At 39.9% G+C, this 13,416-nt stretch overlaps 1 protein-coding gene across 2 annotated transcripts in view; it reads left to right on the top strand.

Moving 5' to 3' along the window:
• LOC137862385 (contactin-3-like) overlaps nt 1-13,416 on the top strand; it is a 96,800-nt gene that overhangs the window by 20,785 nt on the left and 62,599 nt on the right. For both annotated transcript variants that reach the window (XM_068694384.1, XM_068694385.1), the window contains exon 2: nt 3,517-3,650. In XM_068694384.1, the coding sequence (XP_068550485.1) occupies nt 3,596-3,650 (55 nt within the window). In that variant the 5' untranslated portion in view covers nt 3,517-3,595. The remainder of the gene's footprint in view (nt 1-3,516; nt 3,651-13,416) is intronic.

Below are 13,416 nucleotides of genomic sequence, written 5' to 3' on the forward strand. Positions count from 1 at the left end.
AAGAGCCACAGGCAGCCTAACAACTGCTACAAGCCTGCAAAGGCTGCTTGCTAATGAGTGGTGCTACATGCAGTTGTGGAATAAAGACCTAATGAGCCCCCAAAGGAGTTGGACCAGCCACAGTTCTCCTTGGAGCACCTTTTAAACTTTTCTTTGGAACAAGCCACGGTATTGCTTAGTAGGGTTTTCAACTGTATTTTGTCATGATTCTTAGCTTTTAATTGGTTAATTCTCATTTATCTAGAGTTTAATACAGGTGTGCTAGACATACTTGCATTTCTTCCAGTGGGACGTTACCAGTAATGGCACCATCGCACTCAGTACTGGTACTGTAGCTCACTTTTCCAAAGCCTTGCCATCTCCAAAAGGAAGTTACCTTTGTCTCAAGATTTGCCTGTTCACAAACGGATGTTGTCAGAGTTGAATTAGTGTTACTGAAATGCTGAGATCCACTGAGCAGCGCGATAGCCTTCGTGATGCTGCTTTTGGTGAGGCACGCTGCTAGGCTCCTTGAGAAGAGCAGTGTGAAAAATACATGTGGGTTTTCACGGGCTGGCTTGGATCTTGTTTATCCCTTAAAATACTCAGATTTGCAAATGTGTTCACTTCCATAAATGATCTGCATGGAAGATGTATTCCCTTACCTTCCGTACATCAGACACAGAAACGTAAGGAACGAACTCAGAACTTCAGGTGCTGATAGGAGCTCCGGTGAATTTAAATACACACTTGTATTTCTTTTGCCAGCTCTAGCATTGGATAGGTGTGCCTTGAGTTGGTATTTCCATGTACAGTCAGCATTTCTGAGGAGTTCATCTCAGCAGAGACTGATCCTAGGGAACTGGGCTGTCTTATTGAAGCCAAGCGTAGAGATCAGGCAAGTTGCAGAAAGACTGGCTTGATCAATTATGTGCAAACATAGCACTTCTCTAGTGGTTTTTATTGCATTCCTTTTGCACTTTCAGAAGTGCGACTTTCTTCAACTTAGACTTTTTTCCAATGTGTGTGGAAACTACACCATTATGTTTCCAAAGCCAGAGCCCTGTCATCCCAGTGTTGGTTCATGTTGGCCTTGGAATATGAACTGCAAGAGGCAGAGATGTGAAGGATTTAGAGCCTGCCATGTGGGTATTCCTTATTGAAACAAAGTATATTGGGTGATTTTTTTCACAGCTAGCAATTGCATTTTGAGGGAAATGAGAAATGGATATTTTCAATTTATTATTTTCAAAAACAAATAGATATGACTACTTGAAATGGCTGGGGCACATTTTACACTAATCAGCGCATCTCATTTTTATGATGCCCTGTGGAGATGACTTTAACTAAAATGTTAATCTCATAATTTATCAAGATGAGATTCTAATATCTGTTTTCCTGTGCAAAGATATGCTGACCTCTAGTGTCAGCACCTCAGTTTATTTTTTTGTTTTGTGGTTTGTAATCAATACTGAAAAATCAGTTCATGACCTGTGCAACTCTCCTGAGTTCCAGGAATTTCTGATCAGTTTAGACTCAGTGACGCTAGAAATTCCTCCAGTTCAGACTGAAGCTTTAATTTGGGCTCATCCAGATCTGAGAAATTCTATTGAATTCTATTTTGACAAAGCTCTTTCTCAGCTTCCTTGCTTCTCCTTGTTCCATACTCTATTTCCTAGTCCCATTTTATTATTTCTCTATAATATTATTAATCCTTTTGCTTCGTTGTCCTCTACTTTTTCTTTTCTAATTTTATTCCCAGCCAACCCCTCTTCTTCCTGTAGCTGCAGTAGGTCTGTATCCTGTTTGTGTAGTTTTTTAATATTGGGTTTAAGCACCTCCTGCAGGTATCTCCTATCTTGTTCTCTGCACAGACTTCAGCTGTCAGAGCACACAAACTGTTGTAGAGCCTGAACTTGCTCCAGCCCTTCCAGAGCCTGTACCAGGTGCCTTCAGGGCACGTCAAATAAGGGACATGCCTACCTCTGGAAAGCTCTTGGCAAACATGCAGTGCAATTAGAGCCCAGCAGCTTATGCTAGGCTGGTTTTATCATAATATTACAGTGGCATTGTGCAGCAATTATTACTTCTAGTCAACAAAATGCACAGGATCCCTCAGAAGTAATATGCAAAATACTGCGGTGCTGAGGTTTCCTAGTTCCTGATGCTTTGATTTCTTTCAGAACTTAATTCTTAGGATACGTAAGGTACATTTTTCTCAGCAGCAGATTTTTGGCCATTTCCTAGACTGCGAGGTAGGCTCCTGCTACACCAGTGCTACAGGGTTTTGGCTTTTATACACGCAAAAAAGGAAACCCTGCTTGTGTCATGCAGCTGCCACTTGAGTAGGATGCAAGCTGGTAGCGATGTATGCACGAGCCAGGGGCTTGCAGGTAGAGAAGAGACAGCTCTGGTGGCAAAGAGCAGGTCCATTTTTCTCTGGGGAGATCACATTCTTCTGAAGCTGTGGGCTGGGGATGTGTCTGAGGGAATCCTCTGGGTGATCTCTCTGCCTGGGGTGCTTAGATTGAAACTCTAACGCTAGATTCCCAAAAATATTAGAAACTTTTAACTCTAATATGAAATAGACTGGGAAAAAAAAAGTCCAGACATTTCAGATTGGCACCTCAGAATTAATGGTTGTTGTTTTGCCCTTCATATTTCTGTGCGTTGATCCGTAGACTGCAGTGCCAGAAGGAAGCATTTGATCTCGCCTGATCTGTGTACTGCAGAACCTCAAATTTTGCCCAGCTACTCTTCTTCTGAAAAAACAGATGCTGTGGAAGTGACACGCACATAATGTAAAGGCCACAGTTGTCATACGACTTCAGAAAATTTACTGCAAAGCTTTTGTAGAAAATAGCAAAATTAGAATGCCATACCCAAGTTAGTAGACCTTGGCAAATCCTTTATAATCGAGCCAGTAACACAGGTAGAAATGGAATCTAGCAAAACACTTTGTGGCATATCATCACATCTGATGTGCCTCAGTGCCACATGCTCATGTTCTGTGTTTTTGGTTGCTGCATCTTCCTCTTCAGGCTTCTGTACTGCTGTTATGCACGTCGAGCGCAGACCTGGTATGGTAAAACAAAAAGGGAAGAGTAGATGTGGCTTTAATTAAATCAGTTATTGCACATGTTCAGGGTGTTGCTAGTGCAGCGTATACAAGGCAAGTGGAATGAATTCTTCTAATGGTTGTCTTAAACTTCAAACTTCTGTTCTGTTCTTTATATGTGATTGTACCTCATGTATCCTCTTCTTTTAAAACTCCTGTTTCTTACAAATAAACGTATGTCAGAGATTACCAGGAAGCAGGCAACTACAAAATCAGCGTACTTGCCAGCTGTGCTCCTGCTGAATTAGGTAATTCCTAACACCTTGCATATACATCTGCACTTCTGTTTGGGGCTCAGTCAAAGGAAAAAGGAGGCATTTTAGAGCATCTGTCCATTTTGTATTTATTAAAAAGCATGTTTACATGGAAGCCAGTTCTTAAATTTGAATCCGGTTGTCATCCCTCTATTCTCTTAACAGGTTAAACCTTGCCTACAGAAGACTAAATGTGCAGTTCATCTGGGAAGGAACTGAAATTACTGAATTTTGCCAACTGAAGATGCTGCTGCTGTGGAAGCTGCTGTTCCTGGTATTACTTGTTGGCTGTCTTGGAGGTAACAAAATACAATAATGCATGCAATACAAGGGTTTCAAATATTAACAGTGAATGAATTAAAATAACTTCTGCTCCAAGGTTACTAAACAGAGCTCTGCTTTCAAAGCAAGCAGAAGATAGTTGATAACGGTAGAGATGTTATTAGAAATGCATGCACCAGAGGTATGCTAATATAATAGCTGCAGTATGTGTTTCTCTGTAACTGGAAACTTCAAATTCTTGCAGCTACGGAGGATGATTGCTTCAGCTTTTCTCAAAGCTTCGTTTATTTTAGAATAGGTTTATTCATGAGGAGCTGTGCTGTGTTATCACTGCACCAATTCAGCAGTTCAGAGGTTTGCTTTCCCACTCTGCCAGACAGCAATCCAGCTAGTTCTTAGTGCTGGGAACTGTGCTGCTTTTCAGGTCTTCTCCTTCTGCCACGGTGTCCCTTCTGCGCTGTTGTTCTATACCTTTCTGAGGTCAGTACACAGAGTAGCACCTGAAGTCCCTGACTTGTTTTGGTGGCTGCTCAGCATGTGCTCTGACCATCCCTAATGATGCTGCTGTGTGTGAGGGGGTGAGAGGAGGCCCCTAGTCTGTCCTCGATGGTAACTCCTGCCAGTGATTTTAGTGTGTGTTGGCACCATCAGAGCTGCAAAGAGCAGGCATCACTGATGGTTCCCAAATTACCAAAATGCGTGGTCTTCAGTAAGTCAGTGCTGTGTTGATGTTTTTTATTGCTGCAATGACAGCACTTGTCTTGAAAGAGGGAAGGAAGCCTTTTGTTGTTGTGACTCATCTCATTTGATAAAGGTCTGGGATGCTCTTGAATATGCAATGCAAACAGAAGGAAAAAAAAAAAGAGAAGTTCCCTTGTGAGGCATCTCTTTGCTCCCTAAAACGGGGCTGGCTGAAGAACTGGAAGAAGGACTAGAGAGCAACAGTCAGTGCTGTCAGAATCTCAAGCTGACGGTCTTTTCCTCAGGGGCCTTGCTGGCAAGTGATCATGGTTTCTCCTGTTTCTGAATCAGGCTTCTGTAGAGGATGGCTCTGAAGAGTGATCTGAATTGGCTGCTTTGAAGTTAGGGGTGGTTTGAGGGAAGGGGAGGGTGATGTATATGAGTGTGCTTTAATTGAAACAAGCAACTACTGCTTGACATGTGAACTAGTTAGTAAATCAAAAAGGTTATCGTCTGGGTCTGTTGGGAGTAGGTGTGTGTGTTTTTTTTGTTTTGGCAGCAGCTCCAGTGCAGGGGTGGAGAAAGAGGGGCCATGTGGAGATGCCCCTTCCTGCTTTCCTCTCACGCCTGTAACCTCTGCTTGTGTTTTGGCTGCCCTCAGGGGGATTGATTTCTTGTTTGAGGTGCGTTGGAACATAACTGAGCAAGGTTTGTGGATTTGAGCTTTATGTGGGAATGCAGAGGGTCATGAATGGTTTAACAACATGGCTTCGCTGTCTTTAACGTGAAAGGTACTAATATTGTCTCTGTGCAATGCAAGCACTTTTCCTTAGAAAACATGTCCTTAAGGAAAAAAAAAAAAGACTTAAATACAGTTTTTTCTTCTGCAGGGCTACTTCCTAGTTTATGGTTTGCTTTCTAAAAGAAATACTGAATGTTCTGACGTTGAGCCAATCATAAGAGATTTGCACAGAGATACTGGTTAAAATAGGGGGAGTTTGTTTTTCTGTCCTTTGAACTGCAGGAAGCAAAGTTACATTTTCATACTTCTGAGCAGATGCTGTCTTGCTGCTGCTTCCATGTTTTCCCCATGTCTGCCTGTCTGGTCCTGTTGCCATTACATACGCTAGGCAGAAGTCTGGTTCCATCTGAGCCCCTGGTCAGCCCAAAACGGCGATGGGGGAGCAGCAGGGAGCTGCAGGGGGAGACTACAGGCAGTGTACTGTGGCATTCCTCAATGCTGCTCTTGTTCTTCCTGCTCTTCTGCTTTAGCAGTTAATGCATGTGGCGGTGGTCCGGAAAGTGAGGCTGTGAACATCCTGAGTTAGCTAAAAAGTGCAGCTGTGCCAGCCAGGACTGTGCTTCCCTTTGGGCTGCACCTGGAAATATTTCAAGATGAAAATGTGTTTGTAGTCTTAAAACCACTTGAAGGATGTAAGTCCACTTTCTGCAATGCCTACTGCTATGTCTTTGGTATCATTGGGGAATTACTTGTAAAGCCAATTAGACACTGCAGCATCTGAATTGGCAAATCTTGACATTATAAATGTCAGCAAAACAAATTGTTTTTGCAGAATGTATGCATGCATTTCTGAATCTCTCATATGTAACTTTGGAAATATGCTGACTGCTCAGTACAGTTACTATTCAAAGGAGATATGTTATTAGTTAATTAGAATACAGGCTAAGCCAAAAGAAATTTTAAGTGATTAGTTGATGTAATGAAGGATACTGGGAGGATGGGGGCGGGGGGACCAACGGGTAGAATCCAAACATTAAAATTCATTAGCTATGTATGGATTTTTCTAAGTGTGCTCTCACTGGTTTTGACCTGCTGATACTGTTTTTGCTAGATTTACATTGTAGTACTTAACTAAAGTGTATGAGTATTTTTCAGGCAATAGTAACATGCATTGGTGACTTGCATCATGTGTATCATTTGTAGTAGAATCACAGAATTTCTAGGTTGGAAGAGACCTCAAGATCATCGAGTCCAACCTCTGACCTAACGCTAACAGTCCCCACTAAACCATATCCCTAAGCTCTACAATAATGAATTATTTCATTATGTTCATGGTTATGTTCATGTTAAATTAGTATTAATGCTATAAAAAAATCAAAAACGTGTAACAAACACAACAAACATATAACAAATAACAACAAAGCCTGTTCTTAAATCTGCTAAAATAATTTAAGTTTTTCATGTGGTACTAGTCTTTATCTTTCTTATCTTAGAACCTTCTCTAGTTTGGGGTTTTTATTGATAAAATGTAATACTTAGCATTTGGATCATAACAGGTATCTGACATGCAAATAGTATAAAAAGAGAAAACGAAATCCTAATATTTCATTTGTAGACAATAGGCAGTAAAATATCCTTTAGAAGAAGGATAATCATTTTACTCTTATTAAAGTTGTATCTATCTTTGATTGTAAAGCTTGGAAATCTTCAGGATAGATGTGTTGAATTCATATTTACTCTTTTAAAAAGAATTCATTTTAGATGATAGGTGAGGTTATGTTCAGGCACAGGAGGATATGTTGACTCTTACATAGTAAAGTTCTCTGCTGCTGTTACTGTTTCTGTTATAGACAATAATATGGAGAAAGCTGTAGGCACCAGAAGTTGGAGTTACGCAAACAAGTCTATTGAGTATGAGCTGCAACATCTACAGAACTACTCTGACACTCTCAAAGCTTCACTCAGATCACTTTGACCTTGGTAGCGGTTCTTGTGGAGGCATACATAACCTCCTTCGAAGAGGATGAAAGATTTTTCACCCATCTGTTGAAGGACTCTTTTGTCCTTTAATCTTTCTTATATTTTTATTTTGTGTCATCTCAGTTCTTTTCAGTCATGTTTGAAAGCGACTTAGATGAAAGGAAGTTTTGTTTTTGCTGCTTATGAAGAATGGTAGTCTTGAGGATTCAAGATGAATGCGAAAGTATCTTATGTTAAATCACGTTAACACCAGATGAACCAAGTGAGTTCTTGGAGAGGAAGAGAAGAGAGGAAAAAAACACAAAGAAATAAATGTTTAACTCTATGCAAATGTAACTGCAGAAAGGGACACACTATGAAAGTGATAATGTTAACTGCAGTCATAAATTCACATATCTCAGGTTGGCATTGAGTATCATGGAGTTGGTAAATTAATGTCAGAGCTAATAGAAAAATACCCGTTATTGAGCTAATTACTAGTAGAATATTTATTTTCTGATGGCCATTGCGTTGTCTCCTGTAAGACACTGTCCTCATTCACTGTTCACCCTTCCTTTGCATCTGTTCCCGTTCATCTCTCTTCAGTTACAGTGTTCCCCAAACGTCCTCTGAGTAGCAATGCAGAACTCATAGATTGGAGGACCGGCAAGAAGTCAAGCAAAAAAAAAGCCATTTTTCATGTTGCCAGAAGCCAGATGGTTGGATGGAGCAGGGCTGCTTAGAAGCCTTGAGCACCCATAATTGATATCCCTGACTTAATGTGGTTTTATTGCTGTCACTGACCATGCTGCTTGTAGCAACAGTCAGCACTTACGGAGACATGAGGCTGAGCCAGATGTAATTTGCTGAACAGCCTAAATTGAACAGTTCCAGCTGCCTACCTCATCTCACTCAGCTCAGCACAAGGTCTCAATCCTGATGTGCAGTTCTTTTGCTATCTGGAGACTGCACATGTTTAATTCTAACATTATCTTTTTGCTTAAATTGCTTCAATATTATGAATAGACCTTTTGGAGCAGTGTACTTCTAAAATCTACCTGAGAATCCTGTAGTTGAGTCTTTTTCAAGACAAATTTTAGTGGGAGCACTCTGTAAACATGAAACAAGGCGTTAAACAGTTTTGAGAATAATAATTTTAAACTAGCATCAAGACAGATTAGGAGGTATTCTGACTTTCTATAGAAACATTTTTCTCATGTTCAGTTTATGACCAAGAAGACAGTTCTTCTAAGACTTGCCTGAAAATTAATGTTATGAAGTAACATCATAGTTACAGAAATGGAGATGTGGCTGGTCTTTAAAAGTTTTGATGTTCTTTGTCCGTGCAGATAACATACTTCAAACTAGTTCCCTTATTTCAGTGTTCTGTATTGAGTTGCTTTTGGTTTATCCTGTGTGAATCTTCAGTTCATCAAAGTGAGGATGTGAGAGTATCTAATAGAGGGGGGGAAAAAAGGCCTTTGGGTTTTAATTTATTGATGTATATTTATATCTGTATAACTAATGATCTTGCTGCCTTTGCCTATTTACCTTAGGGAGAAAGAAGATGATTATTCAGCATTAAGTATACATGTCGAGTTTGAAACAAGTAAGGGGAACATCCGCCTAGCCAGGAAAGCAACTCCCTGCCCATTACAGGGGGGTTGAAACGAGATAATCTTTAAGGTCCCTTCCAACCTAAGCCATTCTATGAGTCTATGAAATTGAAAAGAAAAAAAAAAAAAAACAGTTTATTATCAATGCTTAAATGACTCTGAAGAACAAGCTGAAAGATCAATAAAATAGAAAACCAACAACTGAAAAAAAAAAAAAAGAGCAGTACAGAATGGTTTAGATTGAAGGGACCACTGGAGTTCATTTGGTCCATCCAGCTGGAGTCTGAACCAAGCGATGGTCTGGGGTCAGGTTGTGCATTGATTCCAGGAGCGTTATGACTTTTCCTGACCTTCATAGATTTTCCCACCCCTCCCAAGTGACCCAGAAGATTTCATTTAATCTTTTAATAAACTGGATTTCACTTAATCTTTTAGTAAACTGGATAGCAGGTTTTTTTATTTCCCATGTGAGGGAAGGATAAATGACTGAGATGCATTGCTATAGAAGTGACTAGCGAATATGTAAGATAAACAGATAAGGTAAACTCCTATCCCATGAGAGTGCAAACTGCTTCTCTGCAGGTTGGCGTGACTGCTGTCTTTTCTTATCATTCCTGTTAATTTTGGCTTCAAATTCCTACTGCGATTTATTGTACTGCTGCACCAAGGAGTCAGCTCCAAGGGGAGAACCATCTCCATCAGCCTCGGCCGGCACAAGCTGTGCTGCTCACTTGCTCACTCAGCCTTTCCCAGCAATCTTGGTAGGAGAGCAGGCATTAGTTTCTCCTGCTCTCTCGTCATTTCTTGCTGTTTTATACTGCTGAAGCTGACTGCTCTGTTCTCTTGGAAAACGTATCTATTTAAAGTTTCTCCTGAGAATTAAGAGGAAAAGCAAGTTTTTAAGTATATTTCAGGTGTAAAGAAGGCTATGAAACAGGAAAAAAAAAATTCAAAGGAATGAAACAAGGGGAATTGTGTGTGTAAACGTATATAATTTTTGTTCTTCAGAAGATGAAAGGACACACTTCAATCAGCGTGTCCAGAACAAGACCTGTAGAATCCACCTGCACTAACTTTCTCTCCTAAGCTTTAATTAGCCATCACCACAAATAGTATCCTAACTCTATTTTGATTGTACTTCATCTAAACAGAGCAAAAAATTGCCATTAACCACCCCCTTTTAGCCATCGCAAGCCTTGGCTGAATTTGACTGTAACCGTGGAGCTGGAAGGTTCTCCTCCCATTCAGTCCCTTTAGGCACCATTCTCTTGTGCACGTGAATGTGCTTAAAAACCATAAATGCAGGGTTTTCAACAAAGAACTACTTGTGTTGCACTAGTAAAGATATGAAGTGCTAAGATGACTAGACCGTGTCAGGCAGGCTGCACTTTCCACTGAGCGTTAGGAAAAAGAAAACTCTTGGCAGTGGTGATGTGCTATATGTGAGTTTACAGCTCCACTGGAAAACTTCTAGAGGTATCTAAATAGAAAATCAGAGTGCAGGTTTACTGGTATCCTCTAATTTGTTGTTTAGGACAAATACGGCTGATTAATGTTCTGTCTGTCCAGTCCTAAAAATGCACAGTTTGAGCACTGATCATATTTTCCAGATGCATTGAGAACGACCTTCCCAAGCATCTTAAAATGGTGATCTGCTGAAAAAAAACCTCAAGTATCTGGTGTAACACATACAAACCATTTGGATATCAAAGCCTGACTCCTATTCTGGCCCTTTAGAGCGTAATCTGCCAATAGGGAGGCTTTCCTTCTGGTTACTGATTTAATAGCCTGTTTGCACTTTAAACTAGATGATGTTATAATTGATTTAATGGCAGTTTAGGTGTTTTCACTATTTTCACTTTCACTGTTTGTTTCATTTTTTGTCAGTGTAATTCTTAGAGAAGAACTCCATTTAAACCCTCAGGCTCAGCTATGTCATGCATCAGATCCACTGCTTTCCTTTTTATTAATGTTAAGTTTAGAGGACTTATGAAATTGGGAGACATGATTCGTGCTTTTTAATATTTCCAAGAAGTATGAAAACCTTCCATATTCTTACTGATGTATTGCTGCTGTTAAAAAGGCAGGAAAGCAGAAATATTTTTGTCAGAGGAGTACCAAGATGCAGAAGAATGCTTTATGAGCTGTTGCAGCAAACCTGGTGATTGCTTGCTGGAGCGCCTGCAGAGGGTCTCAGTCAAGTTCCTGTTTTGGACCCACATCCTCGGTCCCATTTTTGTCTAATTTTCTTGGTTTTCAGCAGAGTATTGGATACTGAAAATGAGGAACAAATTGTTTGAATTAAGTGTTGATTCTTGAATATGAATGGTGGTATCTAGCTGTGCGTGACAGCAGTAGGTAGGAAAGTCATGAACTAAAGGTTTGAGGTGGAAACACTTTCAGGCTCTTTGTATTTTAAATAAATAAATAAAGCTACTGATAGGAGAACCTTGGCTTTGGAGTCCCTTTTTCTCCTCTCTGAAAACATCAGCTTCTTTCTTCTTCCCCAACACCCAGCAGCAGCTATAGAAGTAATCCTACTTTGCTTGCCAGGCTCTTGCTGGTGAGGAGATAGAAGCTGAGAGACCTTGTCTGTTTTCCTGTCTTTTGCTGGTTTATGAAATAAAGAGAGAGTTTTTGCTCATGACCTGAAGAGCCATCCTGTTGTTCTACCTTCTGATAGGGAACTAGACAAAAGCATCCTAGGCTGGCTGCTCAGCATCTTTATTGATTAAACGACCTCCTGAAGTTGCTATCATTGGCTAGAATGTTTGAAGAATAAATGATGACCGAGATTCATGAGTAATCTCATCCTGTGAGATGATGCCTGGGGTTTTGGGTAATACCTTTAATCTTCTGTTTCTTACCTGCAAAACAGATCTAGTGGTGCTCCTTGCTTTATGAAGTCTGGAGATGTGTAGGTGAGTCATGCTGAGGAAATACCAAACCAGGGGAGGGAGGAACCCCTTCCTCTGCAAATAAAAAAGATAAAAGACATTGGGAGGGAACACCAGGGAAGCGGACTTTGGTAGAAGTTCACTGTGCTGAACGTAAGCTGTATCAGCCACTTGGGAAGCTGAGGACACCAGCAGGGAGGTAGGAGAGATGTTGAAACAGTTGTGAATAACAGCTGAAAAATAGGGGAGGCACACTGAGGTGGAAATCTAAAGCTGAATGATGGCAGATGTTCAGGAATACACCAGAACTGAGAATAAATATTATTATTATTATTATTTATTTGAAAAAAACTTCCAGAAGAAACTGCTATAAATTTGTTTTTTCTTAATGATCATGAATGATGTAGACTTCTAATTTTTGGTAATCTTGCTTTGCTGCTACCGTTTGGACAAATGTGTGATTTTTGCCATAACTAACCTTTGATTTCTTGTTTAATAACAAATGGGATAATATAAGCCTTTAACTTTTCTGATGCAGGCTGTAAATAGCAGTGAAGATATATCAGGGATCAGAACACGATTTTCTCACTTGGCTTTCAGCGAAAAAATATGACAAGGTTGTAAAGAGAACTTAACCTCAATTTTATTGCTATACATGTTTGAAAATACAAGCAAATGAAGGCTCACCTATATTATTGTATGATTAGCATAATCAGAACTATTGATGCTAAAAATGAATCAAATCTCCTTAACTATAAAGAGAATATTAAGATACGGCTGTTTAATATAGTAGATTTTTTTCCTTCCTGGATGGAACAAACAGTTATGACATTCCTGTCAAGTTTTTAGAAGTCTTGTAAGAAAGTCAAAAACATTTCAAGCACATGCCATTTGGCAGGAAAACAGACCTTTTTCTAGATCAGTGCTGCTTGCTGTCTTGGAAGAGAAGGCAGAACATCATTTTAATGTGACACCTCAGTGCATGTTTTTGTGCTCAATTATCCTTTACCCTTTCACAGAGCTTTCAAGGGTCAAGTGTTCAGGGCCGGTGGAGAAACTTCTGAGCGTAGAAACCATTTTGTTTGAACCAGTCACTAGAAATAGCTTCTAATATTTTAATCCAACAGCGAACAGAAAACCCTAGTGAAGAAAGGGAGGCGTGGAGTAATTTCGTGCAATAATAACATAAGGAACTCTTTTAATACAGAACATTACGATGATACTGAAAATAAGAGGCAAATAGTGACGGTAGCAGTCATAGTAACAGGCAGAGGATTTGATGCCTGTTGATGTGAATTACCCTGACATAAATCTTGCAGTGGCACCTTAGAGGAGCTTCCAATCTGCTGCTTGGCCATTTTCGGAAGCCGTTACGTAGCAAGAGGAGCTATAGAGCAAATAAGAATCAGTCTTTTAAAGCTCTGCCATATGTTTAAGAAAAGTTTTTCAGCTGGTTCATGCCAGATTACTTTCTGGTCTTTATGTTGCCAGGGATGATCTATCAGTAGAGAGACCATGAATTGGACCTTTTAAGGCTTCATCACGTTTCTCATTTTTAAGGTTCACTGTGTAAGGAGATCATTTGGCACGTTATTTAATGAGTCAAGGCAGCTATGGGTATATGTAATGAGAGGAAATACGTTTTCACCACATTTTACTGAATGTGATAAAACATTTGTCCTGCATCAACATTAGACGTGCTAGTGCTCTGACTATATGCCAGCTTTAAAATGGGACAGACTCATTCCTTGTCATGATGTTTTGTGCTAAAAATGCTTAGGAGGGGGGATGGTGTGATAGCTCTTTCTGCCTTTAAAATTTATAAGAATAGCCTTTGACTGCAGCTATGGGAAAACAAGATCTAAATTTAGTTAATAACCTATGCAAA

The sequence above is a fragment of the Anas acuta genome, chromosome 11 (genome assembly GCF_963932015.1).
Source record: "Anas acuta chromosome 11, bAnaAcu1.1, whole genome shotgun sequence".
In the NCBI taxonomy this organism is placed as follows: Eukaryota; Metazoa; Chordata; class Aves; order Anseriformes; family Anatidae; genus Anas; species Anas acuta.